We start from the raw sequence: 16,898 nt of genomic DNA, 5'->3' as shown, positions 1-16,898 counted from the left end.
GGCCAACGAACTACTCCCCGCCTAACAACAGAGGAAGTATCGCGGATGTAATGAGGTGTAACAAGACTACTTTAACAAAATGATGATATTGTCTTAGTTATGCAAGCAACTGGTCGTTCATTGATAACTGAATCTGGTTCTGTTGGAGTTGCTTGAAGCACACTATCGTAGGGTGCCTTACCGTCATTATAAATTTGCCTCTCTACTTCTTGACCGGGAACTGAAGCTTCACCACCTCGGGAAGTGGGGTTTATCTTGAGCTCCTCTTCGTAGTTCTCAAGTTGTTTGACGTCGTAGACCTCTAGCTTATATGTATTCAAGTCGTTCACCGTGACTATGTATTCTGTAGGTGTAGGAAGTTCTAATCGAACTGGAGCAGAAGTCGGTAACGTATCATCTATTGGAGGCAATTCATCTTCTTGCTGAATGTGATTGAGACTTTTCAATGCCGAACCCTCCTTTAGGTCAAATTCAGAATGATTGTAAGTTTCACCTGTAAGAATCCACTCCGGTACAATGTGTTTTATTTGAACCAAATTGGCATCATTGAAACGCACACCCTCCTTCTTTTTGGATTTGGGATGATTGGGCTTTTTCAAGATACTTACAAGGCCCAAGCCCTTCTCGTCGGGTGTCACCTTGTCATCTTTTTCTTTCTCCTCTAGCGGCTGTGAAGAGGAGCGAGGTTCGTTCGTTGACTCAGTGGTAGATTTAGACTTTGTAATATAGTCTGATAATGACCAACCCCCTGAGGCTTTCTTTGCTGGTTGAGTTGTCGTCTTATTGGATGCAGCAGGTGGAGGAGAAGTGGATGATGATGCCGATGATGAGGAATCCTTAATGCTCTCTGCATTGGAGTTTCCTGTAGTATTATCTCTTACAAATACAGTAGGTTTTTTCGTCTTGCTAGCTGGGGCAACAGCAGATTTTGACAAGGAGGAAAATCCTTTGAAAGCATTTGCTTTCACTGTTGCAGAAGATGCAGAATTGCTCAAACCTCCATTCGTAGATTTGGGCTTATCAACAGATAAAGATGCACTGATCTGTCTAGCGATTACCTTCAATGGCTCACCAAAGTTCTTTGATTTTTCTATCTTGGCTAAAACTTTATCCAACTTGAAAAGAGAAATCATCTCAGGAGTCAAAGATGCCTTTTGGAAAAAGTCAAGATAAGTTTTAACTGCATCTTCTTCCTTCGCCTTGAAAGAATTGATGAGCCAACTTGCAACTTTCATATAAACTTTGACCAGATCGTGTTTGTTCTCTTTGGCCCATGGGAAGTAACTAAATATGTTGTCGACCAAAATTGCTTTATATTTGTAATCTACGGCCGTCATTTCATTGAAAATGCCACCCAGCAATTGGATAGTTTTTGATTTTTCGTTGTCTCTTCCGAGTTTCAGCAAGAGAATTTTCAGTTCGTTCTCTGAATACTGAACACGCTGTTTGGCTCTATACTGATCAAGCCACACATTGAAAGGAGGATAAAGTGTAGTTGAGCTCGGAGCTTTATTTTCCTGTTTAGGTTTTTTGGATACCAAATCAATCACCTCAGATTGGATTGGCCTTTTATTGACGACATTCGTTGTCTGCGACTTGGGATAGTAGAAGTCCAGCGGTCTCAAAGATTCTGGGCCTTTGACTGATTGACCTTGGTAATGGTTGTGAAGCTGATCTTGTTGAGGTTGCTGAACTTTCTGCTGATGTAGTTGATGCTGTTGCTGTTGATGCTGTTGCTGTTGCTGCTGTTCTAATCGTTGTCTCTCTATTATTTCAATCGGGGTCTGCATTGGAGATGCTTGAAACGAGCCCTGATGATTGAGTAAAGGGACATTTCCTTGGATCACACTAGGCTGGAAGTTATTGCCCGAAATATCAGCATATCCTGCATTAAACGTAGGAGGCGTACCATATGATTGTTGGAGTGTTGTTCCGTTGTTGTACAGAGGGGCTTGGCCTGGGGGCGGCAATCCGTAGTAAGGGTGACCGTGGGGAGGTAGATGCTGCAATTGTTGTTGAGGAAACTGTTGATTTGGTAGTGATGTGAACTGCTGTCCCTGCCCCTGCTGCCGCTGTTGTTGCTGTTGCTGTTGCTGTTGATTCTGGGCGGGATTTTCAAATCTAAAAGACCCCATCATCGTGTCCGGAGGGAAGTCGTTGTTCATTTAGCAAGGATACAACAAGATAAGGTAACTAGTATATATAGTGGTGTCTTATTAAGAGCAATAGTTCAAAGGTCTAGGGGGGACTTTAGTTACAGCACGTATACTTGATTATGAAACAGAGATTGATTCGACGGAAAGATGGCCTCAAAATAGTTAGTCACTAAGAGGGCTAGGCAGAAGAGGAGAATAAAAACCAAATCTCTGCTGGGCCGGGTAAGTTACCGTTTAGTGTTCCTCGATTAGTGGGAGATTGTCTGCTAAAAAAGCTCCCTTCCAGATCTCGTCTCGCGAAGGGACTAGCTGGAGGGGGTTTGGATTTCAGCTGATCAATCATACAAGTCATAGAGTGTATTCACATCCTTCATATGGAGAAAGAGAACAACTCGGTGAGCTTCTGTCTCTCCAAAGATCTCAAGATACCCTTCCAAATCAAGATCTTATCATTTGAAGGCTATAAAGCAACCAATGAAGAATATCGTCATAACCACGAAATCTTCCTTACAATTCAGCTAGTAGCTGATAACAAACTACTATTACCATCAATTACCAAGATAGTAAAATACTCCCACTCTGTCCATCATTATTTATTCAAGGAAAAACGAAATGACTCTAGAAGTCTCTGGATAAAATTCCCCATTCATTACAGTCAATTGCCTTTAACATGTAAACTTCGCTTTATCCTGTTTGATTACCATGGGCAAACAGGAGAGAGAATTGTTGTTGGATTTACAGAATTGAACATTTTCAATATTGAAAATGATGACGAATTTGAGTATAGCTGTGCCCTGAAAAGAGGAAGTCAAAAGATTCCTGTAAAGCTATCTTCAGAGAACGGAGAGGTCACCGAGGCTAGCCACACCAAGCATGGACTAGACGATGTTAATTTGCAGAGAAAAATCAAGAATTTCGAAATAAACGGTAAGCAAAACCAGTCTCTAAGTTGGCTGAATGAATTGAGCAACAAGAAAATTAGTCAGCTAAACAAGTTATACAGCCAAAAAAATTGTTATCTGCATGTTGAATTCAAGACATTTGACATTCCAGTTGTTTATTCCGATGTAAAATATTCCTTGATTAATATCCCGACGATAACTGACAAAATTGGAAGTGCAATCAATGAAAACGACCTTCTTTCCAACAATATCGAATCTGCACTTCAGACACCTGACAGGAATGTTTTTGATCCTGAACAGTACAGAGATAGTCGAAACGACGATCCGATAGAGTTAAAGTTCCGAAAACTAGAACGAACCCATCAAAGCTCATTTACAAATAAAGACATCAAGCCAACTTTGAAAATGCGGGAGAATATTATAAATGTACTACGCAAACAATTTTTCGAAAAGTTGACCCTTCAAGAAAAGAATCTGATATGGAAATATCGATTCTTTGTACTGAACAATTTAATACTTAACAAAAACTACACATCTTCACAGTTCAACAACTTCACAGTAAACTTCATGAAGGCTATCAATTGGGATGACGATTTTGAGGTGAAAGAGTTCCTTACACTGATCGACAAAGTACCAGAATCAACAAACAGTGACGAACAAGAATTAACTAGTCAAATGGATCATAGATTTGTATTTATCACACAGCTTGAGATCGTGGATTGTCTGGAACTCTTGCGAGGCAATTATCAGAACCCAATAGTCAGGAATATGGCTATAGACAGGTTGAGATTGGCCCCTGATAAAGACCTTGAATTTTATTTGGTACAACTGGTTCAATGTCTTCGTTATGAAACTGGAAACTATGATTATGAAGAAATGCTGGACTCTTCATTTTCCGACGACATTGTTTCTAGCAAATACACGTTTGTGGATGATGATCCGATCTTCCGTCTGCTAACAGATTTCAGATATCTAAAACAAAAACATAAAAAACTGCCTGATCTCAACTCTCCACTGGCCAGATTTCTGATTCAAAGGTCTATTGAGAACGAGAGGTTGACTAACTTCTTCTATTGGTGTCTGAAAGTGGAAACTGACGGTGAATTATTGCAAGATGTCAAACAACCTGTTAATCCTTCAGGTAGCTATGAAGAGTTCATCGAAGAAGATACTAGGTCACCGGACGCTGGAAGTCCTTCGACTATTACCATTAATAAGAAGTCTTCGAACATCTTTAAGATTACGCTAACTCACTTTATTGTGGAAATGTCAACACATGAAAATGGGAAAATGAAGGTAAAATCGTTGAAAGAACAGGTCCTAGTAATGAAGGCAATTCAGAATATCTCTCTTCGAATCAGGAACGAATTTAAGAAGGAAACAACTCCGGCCAAAATTGAGATTCTAAAGTCCCTATTATCTGAAAAAAGGCAAGGTAAATGGTCTTTATCATCCTTTCCACCCATTCATCTTCCATTAAACCCAGCGATCGAAGTATCCGGAACAATCCCTGAACAATCATCAGTCTTCCGAAGTTCATTATCTCCTTTAAAAATTACGTTCAAAACTATAGATAACTCCTCATATCCAGTGATGTACAAAATTGGTGACGATCTACGTCAGGATCAGTTTGTTATTCAATTGATCACATTAATGGAAAGAATCCTTCAAAATGAAAACCTTGATATGAAATTGACTCCATATAAGATTTTGTCTATGGGTGCAATGGAAGGTCTTATGGAGTTTATTCCCAATGAAGCCCTGTCATCCATTCTCAAGAATAACGGCTCTGTCTTGTCATTTTTGAAACAAAATAATCCTGATCCAAATTCAAGCCTAGGGGTGCGGGCTGAAGTAATGGACAATTATGTCCGTTCCTGCGCAGGCTACTGTGTCATTACTTATCTCCTGGGAGTGGGAGATCGTCACTTGGATAATTTATTGTTGTCCAAGGACGGGCACTTCTTCCACGTGGATTTTGGATACATCTTAGGAGAAGATCCTAAACCGTTCCCTCCATTAATGAAACTGCCTATTCAGGTCATCGAAGGTATGGGGGGCCTGAATGATGAAAATTATAAGTTATTCTGCAATTATTGTTTCATCACCTATATTACACTAAGAAAGAACTCAAGTCTAATTTTGAATCTAGTGCAATTGATGATAGACTCAAGTATCCCCTTGCTCAGAACGAAAAACTCTGATGAGCAGGAAAAAACCGAAATCATTCTCAAAATTCAGGAAAAATTCATGCTAGAACTTAACGACGAAGATGCAGTGTTACATTTCCAAAACTTAATCAATGACAGCGTGAATGCATTCTTGCCCGTGGTTATTGACCGATTACATAATCTTGCACAATACTGGAGGGCCTAATACAAATTGTTCACGTCTCTTTGGCTTTATTTTTGATTTGGTTCATGTGTCTTCGCCTTTGAAGTAGGTAGTATATGGCACTCAGCCCTCCTATTAACGGAAAAAGAGACAGCATTGTCCACCATTTAGATGGTTTCAACGTAGAAATTACTATATCGATCTTGTTTCCAAATTCTTCCTTCGTGCCATTGTTGGCTATTGTGACATCAGCCAATGCGGACTTCTCCTCATCTGACATCTGGGCGTTGATACGAGATTCACATTCTTCTAGAGACAGTTCTGGGTTTCTCGCTCTTAGCCGTTCCATTTTCAAATCGTGATCAGATGTTACCACGATAATTGAACCACAGATATTGCCCATCTTGGCTTCAAACAATAGCGGAACGTCCAGAAGTACGATTCTTTTGAACGAGAGATAAGCCCAAATCATTTCCTTGAACATCTCCCATCTAACTTGTGGGTGAGTGATACCATTTAATACACCCAATTCAGCCTTGTTCTGAAACACATAGTTTCCGAGATTGTGTCTATCTAGGGAACCATCTTTTGAGACCAGATTGGGAATCTTGGGGCCAAAGTATTGGACGATCTTCTTGTAAGCAGGTTTACCAGGGTATACTATTTCCCTGGCAATCTTGTCGGCGTCAACTATCGATATGTCTTTGTCATTTGCCAGATGTTGGCTCAATGTGCTCTTTCCAGAGGCAATACCTCCTGTAAGCCCCAATACTAGCATGATCTTGTAGGTCAAATGTCCTTTAGTCTGATATCAGATATGAGGTAGAATTCGCGGGAAGACATGCATGGACTTTTCTCCACCAGCCGGAGGCAAACGCCGTAATATGGCTATTTCCTTCGCGATTCTTTTTTTTTTTTCCACCAAAAAAATTCCTTTCTTTGCTTAAAAAATTGAAATCTTGCATTAAAAGAACTGTCAGTTCCGATTTTTTTTTTTTTCCAACCCATTCAGCAGGTCTATTATCCACCTCATATAGCAGGTACAAAAACTGTATCGGATTCTTCAACTGCCCCATAAATTCAAAGTTCACCACCTGCTTGTTTTAGATTTGGTTGCCTCCTTTTATTCATCATTTTTCACCCCATTTTCCCACTTTTGATACCATACTTAAAACCGCAAGATGCTAGTGGATAAATATGCCCAGCTAATGACATGGCTTCAGAGCAGCAATAAAACGTTTATTTCCGAAAAGTTATGGATTGTCGACGACTCAAGCACAGGAAAGTCCATATATACAGTACAATCACTCAAGACGAATGAGCACCTGGTTACCATACCCAGAGAGTTTATGCTCAACTTTATCACAATACTGTTACACATAGAAAAGATCAGCAATAAAACTTTTGACATCCCTAACGAGTACCGGATTGCAAATATTCCATCTCCATCCCCCGAAGATAGCGATTACAATCTTATCTATCAGCAATTCAAAGGTGACGAATTGATGGATTTATCATCGTACCAATTGATCTCCATGTTTCTGGTCATAGAAAGTCACAAGAAGAATTCCTTTTGGAAGCCTTTTATAGAGGTGTTAGCACTGTTGAGTGACTTTGCATATGCTCCCTTAATATGGTTGGTGGAAAATACCAATGAAATCTTTTTCAGAAAACTACCACCTCCCACCCAAGCTCATGCTTTGGCCCAACTAGAGAGATTCAATTTGGACTATTCAGTCATCATTAACCTACTTTCAACGAAATACATTAACATAGAAGTCGAACGATTGATATCAAAGAGAGAATTCCTGCGCATGTGGATGTGTTGCAATTCTAGATGCCTATATATGGAACTTCCGTCGTTCCTAAACAAGTCCAAAGAAGATAACTTCACCATGGTTCCCTATGTGGACTTTTTGAACCACTCCAGCGAGGATGGCTGTACTGTGAAAATTAATAGTTTCGGATTTCAGGTTACTTCTGGTCTGAACTATCCTGAGAATTCCCAACTCTACTTCAAATATGGTGCTCATTCCAATGAGTTCCTGCTTTGTGAATATGGATTCATGTTTGAAAGGGGTATGAATAGCTGGAACTATATCGATATCAACGAACAAGTCATTGCTTTGATGGAGCCTCATCACGTGGAATTCCTTAAGGATCAAGGGTACTACAACGATTATACCGTCTCATTATCTGATGTGTCTTTTAGGGTGCAGGTAGCTCTTGCGGTAATCCAAGAAACCCCAGAGGGGCTCTCTTCAAAGAGGATCACTAACTTCATAAACGGACTCACTCAAGGTACTTCTTTTGAAGCCAAATCCAAACAAATGCTCAAAGAAATTCTCTCTGGTATAGTTGAGGAGTGCCAGCAAGTGTTTAATACTAACCTGCAACAGTTTTCTAATGATGAAAAATACTCTAGAATTATCACACGATTATACGAGGACCGATTTGATATCGCAAAAACCCATTTGGACCTATTAGAGGGGTAAACTTTATATAAATTATTGCACCAACCTTGCCCCTGATTCTTCCCTTTTATAGTTTAACAACACCCTATTTTTAACCATCTCTGATAGTATGTCGTTGTGTGGCGTGAATACCTTGTTTTTCTTACCTACATCACTGATGTATCCGTTCAAGAAATCCACTTCGGTTTGGTGGACTTGTCTAACATCTTCCCTCATAGAAGAGGAGTTCCTCTTCGTTAATTCACAAACCTTGAGGACTGTTTTCAGTAATCTTTCTCTGTCCATCAGCTGTGCAAACGCTGCATCATTGACAAATATCTTGTTCAACTCCTTATCTGCTGTCAAACACCTGACAGACTCATTGATCACTCTATGAAATTGTCTGTGGGAAAGTTGGAGTAACTCCCCGTTAAGACAGTCATATATGGCAGTTAAGGGGTTTATGCAACAATTAACTATCAGTTTTTCTAATCTTATTTTCAAAAGGTCTTTGAAGGAAAGTAGTTCAGCATTCAAAACTGGGCTCACCAATAAGTCTTGTATAAATTGAGGAACTTCTGTGTCTTCATTGGCTAATCGACCAATCTTTAAATCTCCATTTCCAACATGTTTTACATTCCAGAAACGATCCTTGAAAACGCCATGACTTATGACACCTTGAAACATGTTGGGAACTTTATTCTGAGGCCAAATCTTCTTCAGTTTTGACTCAACTCCAAACCCATTCTGAATCAAAAGGATATTGGTCTTTTCACTTATACAACTGATGTACGGTTCCAGAGCCTCAACCGTTTGGTGACATTTCGTTGTTATTATTAAGTTGTCAATATGTTCTGGGAGTCCTCCATGATCTTTGGGGATGTGACTTATAGCCCTCAAATGGTACTCTTCTTTGGTAGGGTTCCTCAAATTGGTCAAGTTTTCATAGGTAAATTTGCTGTTATTGTTTAAATATTTGTTCAGTCGTCTCTCATTACGTAGCAGGAGTACAATGTCCAGTTTCGTCACATTACTGATTTGTGTGGCTACCAACCCACCAATGGAACCAGCTCCAAGGAAGTACAGCTTGGCCATTCTTTGAAGTTGCAAGTACAACTCTAGGTTCAGTTTTATGAGTCTGTTCGCGGAGGGCTATTTTATTTTCACTATTTGGTTGACTTGAAAAGTTTCTGTATGTACTACAAATAAGACTCACTTTGCTCCAATATCTTGGTAGATCTCTTCCCATCTAGAAATAAGTCTAGACACTCATCAATATCTTCAGGAAGGATTTCAGTACGTCCTGAAGTGGTGGCTAAGATTCCAGCTGGTGTCAATAACTGTAAGCCGTAACGCAGAGACTTTTCGCTTCCGATAGTAGCAACACGATCCAGAGCCTGCTCATTGATATTCAATCCCTCTATCTTGGCCCTTTTGAATATAATAGTTTGTATTTCCTCTTTGTTGTAAGGTAAAGTTCGTACAATCAATAATCTGTCAACAAGGTCTGGTGGAATCCCATGAGGTGCCTTGACGTCGTCGGTGCCTCGCACAGTGGTCTTTCCTCTGTTGGAAGCTAGAATCACTATGGGAGCTATCTTACTTTCCAAGGCACGATTCAAATAAGTGAAGCATTCAATATCTAACATGTTCACTTCATCAATGAATAACACACCTGGAACCAGTTCGGCAATACCTTGACTAATGTATTTGGAAACAACTTTGTTGACTTCTTGACGTAGTTTATCAGTGATCTCTGTCTTACGGGGCTTCAGTAGTTGGCCCATCATAGAGAGTACATCTTGTCCACCCTGGGGTTTGGCATTGGCCATGTCCAAATCGTGTAAGGTGACATCTTGTACGATCTCTTTTTTCTTGTGAACGTCGCCCTTGGGTAGTGGTACGTATTCTTCAGCTTCCAAGTCAAACTCGGTAGCGTAAGCATCCGAACGTCCAACTCTTTTGATACCACCAGTATTAGCCTCAATATAAATGACATCTCCTACAGACACACGTTCCTTTTGAATAGCTTCGTAGATACTTGGATCCAATCTAAGCTGCTTGGTTCCCTTTGCACTCTTAAGACCCACGATGACATGGGAGATCGTCTTACCGTAACCTCCTAGTGGATTTTCACTTTCTTCGGGCGTTAATTCCGTGACTTCGCCCTCATATACTTCTTTAATCTCTTTGATTCTCAAACCAATGGCTCGTCTGAAGTTCTCCATCAATGCTTCTGTCTTTTTCACTTCCGCTGAGAAAAGTTCACTTCCTACAATAGGGCAGAATGGAACCTTAGGGCCTAGTTCCTGTGAGACGGCTAATGCCAAAGCTGTCTTACCAGTACCGGGGCCACCTGCAAGTAGAATAGCCTTTCCGCTCATCTTGCGGTACTTGATAAGGTCCACAATAACACCACAAGCTTCTCTAGCTTCAGCTTGGCCTACAAAACCACCATCAACTTTCTTGGCAGCTCCGTATTCGTCCAACCCTAGACCGTTAATGTGGGTATGCGCGGCAGTTCTGGACTCTCTGCTTCCCGACTCTTTGACCTCGGATATTTGAACCATGATCTCTTAGATGTGATGAATTGGAGACTTGTAGGAGGATTGGTAATGTTTAGTTTTTTCCATGAAGCTCGTAAGGTGGTGTTGGGGGGACAGACCGGTGCGCACTCCTCGCGGTGCACCCAAGAAAAAAAAGTAGGCAATAGCTAAATTAAAATTTCCTAATTGGGCATAATCCATCTTTACTTAACCAAGTTGGCCATGGGCAAGACTGCTGAACATGAGTCAATTGCCGTTGGTATGAAGAGGGAAAGACAGGATTCAGTGTTGATTTCTGATTCAGAGACGTATCTTCCTCCAACTCCTCAGAGTATTAGGAAAAAGTTTCCTGAAACATTACCTGCAAGTACAGAGAGCACACCAACCAGAAGAAAACGGCTGAAAAGGGTGCCATTGAAATACAGACCAGAGAAAAATACAATCCTAGAAGTTCACGACGTCACCCAGACGCTCTCAGATGAACCAGAGAAAGTAGGGTTCCTATATCATGCATTGATCAATTCTCAACGGATCATTGTAGTCAATGGAGCTGGTGTATCAGTTGCTTCAGGAATTCCAGACTTTCGATCTTCCAAGGGAATATTTAGCAAATACGGCGGATCCTCGGGAAAGGATCTTTTCGACATAAACTTATTTCGATCTTCTGATAAGATTCAACAATTTACCAGCATGATTAGGGATCTGTCAAGTTTGGTTGAACGAAGCAAACCCAGTAAATTTCACCATTTCATTAACGAACTAGCAAAAACATCAAACCTATTAAGAGTATACACTCAAAACATTGACTGTTTGGAATTGCAATGTCCCTATCTGGAGACCAAGTCTCCTTTGCCTAGTAAGGCTCCATTCCCCAATGTTATTCAACTACATGGGAACATAAAACAGGTTTCATGCACTAAATGTCACATTAATTATCCCCTGGGACCAAATTTCTCTGCAAAAATGTCCTGCCCTGAATGCATAGAACTGGACAATGTGAGAGAACTAGTTGGTAAACGGACGTTAGGACACGGAATTCTCAAACCAAAGATTATTCTCTACAACGAACATCATCCTGATGGAGAAGCTATCGGAGCCATTAGCGAAATGGACTTGAAATCAAGACCTGACTGCCTGATAGTAGCAGGCACATCATTGAAAATCCCTGGAGTCAAAAGAATGGTAAAGGAGTTTGCGAAAGCGGTGAAAAGCTGTAAAGGTTGTGTGATTTGGCTCAATAAGGAGCCACCTCCAACCTCGATCATTAACTACATCGAGAATATGGACCTCATAGTCGTTGCAGATTGTGATTCCATTCCTGATTTGGTTTCAGGCTACAAAGACAAATACATCTACAAAAGAGTAAAGACCTCTACTCCTCAAATTAAGATTGACATGCTGAACACATGTAAAATATAGCGTACACTACACCCTTAATAGAAGTAAACCACAGGAAGGAACATTTCGCGAACCAACCCCCAAGGTGTCTATTCTCGTTCTCGGTGCATGCAATGGTGTCTAGCCTTACATTATACCAGTATCATCCTTAATTGGGTGATTAATAGCTCATAGATATAATGAACGGAAAAAATTTCAGCATCTTGGACCTTGCTCCTTTATATTTAGCACTTCCAACGCTGGCAATTTCGTTCAGACTGCTGGGTTCGATTCAAAAAGACCCTATGCTCTGTTTTCTTCAGAGTGTGTTTCTCAGCAGCTTGATCCCTACAGCTTTGACATTTTGGAATAGCTGGGCAACTAGAGAGATGACTGATGAACCACAGAAGAAGGGGAATGATTTTTTAGTGTATTTATCGTTGACAATTCTGTTTTTCGCAAACGGTTACCTGCCAGTAGGGAGAACCATTAGCTTGGTGATCATCACGTTGATATGCACAAGGATTGATGCAAAGTACGATTCAAAGCTGCTGAAATTTCAATCGTTGTTTTTTGCAGGGATTTACTTTATTTACGACGTGGCAAGAAATCATGACAAAGATGTGTTTCCAAAATTGGTGATTTCCTATCTCAGTCTATTGATCCCTTATTGGATTTTCTTACATTTCAATCGTAACGGATTAAGCCTTGCTGGTTCCGAAGGCAAGTTGAGACATGTTTTGATATCAGCTGTCAGTTTTGCTCTGCTACTTTGGTGGGGACTTGATAGTATCAATTTTCAAATGTTGTTCATTGCTGTGGGATCATTAGTACTATTAACCGTTTCTCAGACAGAATCACGTTTGCAATCACCTTTTCAAGCGTTCGACCGTTCAGCATTCTTGACCAATCCTAAGGCTCATCTCTTGATTCTCAGTCTAATTTGCATGGTGGTGTCATTTCTCAGCATTCCGAAGCACTTCCTGGAATACCTGTTTGAGTTGTCACTTAACGGTTTCGTCATGATATTTTTGAAACCATTGTCGCTGGAAGACGCCATTGATGAAGCAAACTTTAACAAGTCTTTGCATCCAAAAGAGCCCCGCAGCTCAGCTGCGAAACCCTCATTCATTAGTCGTTTACTCAAGTCTCAAAAGTCAAGCTCCATTTTCAACTTTCTTCTTCTGAACACCTCATTCATGTTGGTACAATTGTTGTATTCCTTCCGTTCCAAATCTCTAAGTTTGTTGAGCGATTCTTTGCACATGCTATTGGACTGCACATCATTACTTTTGGGGCTGCTTGCCAACTTTTTTGCTGCCGAAGACCTTGAAAGACAAAAAGCTTCTAAGGCTCTCCGAGAAGAGCGTGAACGTAAACTCAAAAAAAGGTATGGACATTTACCGAGGCAAGAATATGAAGTCAAAAAGGCTCAACTGAATAGTATTCAATTCTATGATTCTGCAAACCTTTATCCTTTTGGACTTGCAAGGATTGAAACTTTAGCAGGTTTTACAAATGCAAGTTTATTGCTGGGGATAGTCTTTGGGATTTTCAGTGAAGGAATTCACCGTATTTTCCATCCAGTTGACCTTCAAAAAACAAATGAACTACTAATTGTCAGCTTTTTAGGACTTGTGGTAAACCTAGTCGGGATCTATTCGTTTGATCACGGACACAGCCACGGACATAGTCACGGACATAGTCATAGCCACGATCATAGCCATTCACATGAAAATAATAATACCCATGCTCATGACCACTCGCATTCCAAGTGTGAAGATGACCACGATGAACACAAAACTCCAGACCATCCACAACACACAGTTGCTGACAATGACAACATGCGTGGTATTTTTCTTCACATTCTTGCTGATACCCTGGGATCTGTTGGGGTTGTTATTTCCACCTTGTTGATTAAATGGCTTAACATTCAAATCCTGGATCCTATAATGTCGTTGACTATTGCATCTTTGATTTTTGTTAGTTCCTTACCATTATTGAAGTCTTCGAGCAAGAATTTGCTCCTCTCGGTCACTGGTAATCATGATCAGGCGATTAAGGATTTCTTATCGGCATTATCTTCGATCCATGCTGTAAAATCTTACTCAACACCAAGATTTTGGCCTCTCAATGGAAATGGTCCCAAGGATACCCTCACAGGCTACATTCATATTCAATATTATAGAACTGAGAATTCATTATCCATCAAACAAAAAGTTCAAGCACTTCTTACGAATAATCCTGCTTTCGACAAAGTTTACATTCAATACGAGAACGAGATAGACGATTGTTGGTGTCGCAGGACAGGTATTGTTAATTCACAGTGAAGGATGTAATGTTAATTCACCCAAAGATAGACACCAAGCTGTCAGCTTCAATATTTGCGTCAATACTGACCTTACTGTCTATGCTATATTTGAGAGATATTGAACTCAACCACACATACAATGCACTCGAGGATCAAATCCGATTTTTATTTTTCTACCGTTATACTTCCGTATCACTTGAATGTAGCATTTCTAAGATAATGACCCAAGTTTGTTAATTTCATTCTAGTTAGCTGATTTAGACATACGAGTATCTATCACAAATTAAGTTGACATTCTTACAAAAGTTCTCATTTCAGGTGCACATTACCCGTAAGTCCTCTGAATTTCATCCTGTTGGAATGTGCTTCAATCTATTAAACAATCGCTAGGTCTATAATATGGCGAACACTAAGCTAACTGGTAATGATAATCCACCACTCGTTTTAGAGTGTTTCTTGAGTTAACTTTAAGGTTATCTCCTTAATTCCTAGAAATAAAACAGCCTGGCTAGCTCAATCGGTAGAGCGTGTGACTCTTAATCACAAGGTTGCGGGTTCAAGCCCCGCGTTGGGCTTCTTTTTTATTTTTCATTCTCTCCACCTCCTTGTTTCTGATCACGTGAATATTGTACATCAGACCCAACTGTCACTTGAAAGTCAGACACTCGGTATCTCTCCTCCCAAACAAAAGATGAGAACAAGGTTGTCCTGCAATGGTTTGCCATCGTTCTCGTCTATAATGAGGACACCCATTAGGTTACCGCCTTCCTTTAAGTTTCGACCCGCTATTTCTTTTAGGTATCAATCGGTATTTCACTCAGGATTTAGAAATGCCAGTGCAATCACATACAAGTCTGCCTTGAAACCAGTTTATCAACCTCAACTACGGTTCAGCAGTCACAAGGCTTCCAAGCCGGATAGGAAACTTCCGCAGCTTTCGCAATTGAAAATTATCAAGGATTTAATGGCCTACTTGTGGCCCAAGGATAACCTTGCTGCCAAAGTTCGTGTTGTTATTGCATTGTCATTGTTGGTAGCTGCTAAGCTACTCAATGTTCAGGTTCCTTTTTTCTTCAAATCAATTGTGGATAATATGAATATCGATTGGGAACAAAACGTAGGAACGGTGACTTCAGTTATTGGAGCACTGATCATTGCTTATGGTGGTGCCCGATTTGGCGCTGTGCTCTTTGGTGAACTTCGAAACGCAATATTTGCTAGAGTTGCTCAGAGCGCCATTATGAAAGTGGCTCATAATACTTTTGTACATTTGTTGCATATGGATCTGAATTTCCATCTTACTCGCCAAACTGGTGGGTTGACTCGTGCCATTGACCGTGGTACAAAAGGTATCGCTTACGTGCTAAGTGCCATGGTATTCCATATTATCCCTATAACTTTTGAAATTTCGGTTGTTTGTGGTATTCTAACTTACAATTATGGAATGTCTTTTGCAGCTGTAACCCTAGCTACCATGATTGCGTATTCTATATTCACAATCCGAACAACAACTTGGAGAACCGGTTTTAGGAGACAGGCGAACAATGCTGACAATCAAGCTGCATCAGTGGCTCTTGATTCTCTGATCAATTTTGAATCGATCAAGTATTTCAACAATGAGTCGTTTCAGTCAATGAAATATGATGCAGCTTTGACAAAATACAAGGATGCTCAAATTAAGATAGCGACGTCCTTGGCATACTTGAACTCGGGCCAAAATCTTATCTTTACCTCTTCTTTGACAGCTATGATGTTTATGGGATGTGTGGGAGTATCCCAGGGATATTTGACTGTAGGTGACCTGGTCCTTATCAATCAATTAGTATTTCAACTTTCCGTTCCGTTGAACTTTCTGGGCTCTGTCTACAGGGAGTTGAAACAGTCTTTGCTAGACATGGAGTCTCTTTTCAAGCTACAAAAGGAGGAGGTTGAGATTAAATCTCTTCCTGGTGCCCCAGACTTGCTTGTGAAAGGTGGAGAAATCCGATTTGAGAATGTTTCTTTCGGATACCACCCTGACAGGCCAATCTTGAAGAACTGTTCGTTTACTATTCCTGCTGGTCACAAGGTAGCCATTGTGGGTCCTTCAGGATCAGGAAAATCCACTATATTGAGGCTGGTATTCCGATTTTATGACGTCACTGAGGGAAAAATTTACATAGATGGACAGAACATCAAAGAAGTGAACGTGGAAAGCTTACGAAAACATATCGGGGTTGTTCCTCAAGACACTCCATTATTCAATGATACGATCTGGGAGAATGTTCGATTTGGAAGGTTGTCGGCTACAGACGATGAGGTGAGAAATGTCATCAGCCAGGTCAAATTGGACAAGTTGATCCAAGATCTACCCAACGGTTCGAACACTATAGTGGGTGAAAGGGGTATGATGATTTCGGGTGGTGAAAAGCAAAGACTTGCCATTTCAAGACTGTTATTGAAAAATTCTAAGATAACTTTTTTCGATGAAGCAACATCAGCCTTGGATACTCATACTGAACAGGCCCTATTGAAGACAATAAAAGAAGTGTTTAAACAAAACTCTAACACTAATGTTTCAATTGCTCATCGTCTGAGAACAATTGCTGATGCTGACAAGATTATTGTGTTGAAAGAGGGCCATGTAATCGAAGAAGGAACCCATCAAGAGTTACTACAACAACCAGGGTCTCTCTACAGTGAGCTATGGACTATCCAAGAGCACATGTTTGAGGAAGAAAAAGAAGTTGAAGCTACGTCTGAAAAAGTGGATCAGTAGATCACTTTTTGGCCTCTGTACCTGTATATAACTGATCATAATATTACTGTGATATCTAGGA

The 16,898-nt window shown here is 40.4% G+C and overlaps 9 protein-coding genes across 9 annotated transcripts; 5 read left to right on the top strand and 4 right to left on the bottom strand.

Moving 5' to 3' along the window:
• Positions 1 to 71: 71 nt before the first annotated feature.
• PAS_chr4_0479 (Hypothetical protein) lies at positions 72 to 2,165 on the bottom strand (the record flags this gene model as incomplete). Its single annotated transcript, XM_002493870.1, has 1 exon — positions 72 to 2,165. One exon carries the CDS (start codon positions 2,163 to 2,165, stop codon positions 72 to 74), a length of 2,094 nt encoding a protein of 697 aa, XP_002493915.1.
• A 365-nt stretch (positions 2,166 to 2,530) lies between these two features.
• Positions 2,531 to 5,434, top strand: PAS_chr4_0478 (Phosphatidylinositol 3-kinase responsible for the synthesis of phosphatidylinositol 3-phosphate; the record flags this gene model as incomplete). The annotated part of the gene is made up of 1 exon (XM_002493869.1): positions 2,531 to 5,434. The coding sequence occupies one exon, from the start codon at positions 2,531 to 2,533 to the stop codon at positions 5,432 to 5,434; it is 2,904 nt and encodes a 967-aa protein (XP_002493914.1).
• Positions 5,435 to 5,444: 10 nt separating this feature from the next.
• Positions 5,445 to 6,170, bottom strand: PAS_chr4_0477 (Putative dephospho-CoA kinase (DPCK) that catalyzes the final step in Coenzyme A biosynthesis; the record flags this gene model as incomplete). Its single annotated transcript, XM_002493868.1, has 1 exon — positions 5,445 to 6,170. One exon carries the CDS (start codon positions 6,168 to 6,170, stop codon positions 5,445 to 5,447), a length of 726 nt encoding a protein of 241 aa, XP_002493913.1.
• A 403-nt stretch (positions 6,171 to 6,573) lies between these two features.
• Positions 6,574 to 7,887, top strand: PAS_chr4_0476 (Ribosomal protein lysine methyltransferase; the record flags this gene model as incomplete). Its single annotated transcript, XM_002493867.1, has 1 exon — positions 6,574 to 7,887. The coding sequence occupies one exon, from the start codon at positions 6,574 to 6,576 to the stop codon at positions 7,885 to 7,887; it is 1,314 nt and encodes a 437-aa protein (XP_002493912.1).
• Positions 7,888 to 7,899: 12 nt separating this feature from the next.
• Positions 7,900 to 8,940, bottom strand: PAS_chr4_0968 (uncharacterized protein; the record flags this gene model as incomplete). The annotated part of the gene is made up of 1 exon (XM_002493866.1): positions 7,900 to 8,940. The coding sequence occupies one exon, from the start codon at positions 8,938 to 8,940 to the stop codon at positions 7,900 to 7,902; it is 1,041 nt and encodes a 346-aa protein (XP_002493911.1).
• A 104-nt stretch (positions 8,941 to 9,044) lies between these two features.
• PAS_chr4_0475 (Essential protein involved in transcription regulation) lies at positions 9,045 to 10,415 on the bottom strand (the record flags this gene model as incomplete). Its single annotated transcript, XM_002493865.1, has 1 exon — positions 9,045 to 10,415. One exon carries the CDS (start codon positions 10,413 to 10,415, stop codon positions 9,045 to 9,047), a length of 1,371 nt encoding a protein of 456 aa, XP_002493910.1.
• Positions 10,416 to 10,613: 198 nt separating this feature from the next.
• On the top strand, positions 10,614 to 11,810 carry PAS_chr4_0474 (Member of the Sir2 family of NAD(+)-dependent protein deacetylases; the record flags this gene model as incomplete). Its single annotated transcript, XM_002493864.1, has 1 exon — positions 10,614 to 11,810. The coding sequence occupies one exon, from the start codon at positions 10,614 to 10,616 to the stop codon at positions 11,808 to 11,810; it is 1,197 nt and encodes a 398-aa protein (XP_002493909.1).
• A 158-nt stretch (positions 11,811 to 11,968) lies between these two features.
• Positions 11,969 to 14,098, top strand: PAS_chr4_0967 (uncharacterized protein; the record flags this gene model as incomplete). The annotated part of the gene is made up of 1 exon (XM_002493863.1): positions 11,969 to 14,098. One exon carries the CDS (start codon positions 11,969 to 11,971, stop codon positions 14,096 to 14,098), a length of 2,130 nt encoding a protein of 709 aa, XP_002493908.1.
• A 672-nt stretch (positions 14,099 to 14,770) lies between these two features.
• Positions 14,771 to 16,837, top strand: PAS_chr4_0473 (Mitochondrial inner membrane ATP-binding cassette (ABC) transporter; the record flags this gene model as incomplete). The annotated part of the gene is made up of 1 exon (XM_002493862.1): positions 14,771 to 16,837. One exon carries the CDS (start codon positions 14,771 to 14,773, stop codon positions 16,835 to 16,837), a length of 2,067 nt encoding a protein of 688 aa, XP_002493907.1.
• Positions 16,838 to 16,898: the final 61 nt, after the last annotated feature.

The sequence above is a fragment of the Komagataella phaffii genome, chromosome 4 (genome assembly GCF_000027005.1).
Source record: "Komagataella phaffii GS115 chromosome 4, complete sequence".
Lineage (NCBI taxonomy): Eukaryota > Fungi > Ascomycota > Pichiomycetes > Pichiales > Pichiaceae > Komagataella > Komagataella phaffii.
This window is presented reverse-complemented; position numbering and strand designations above follow the sequence as displayed.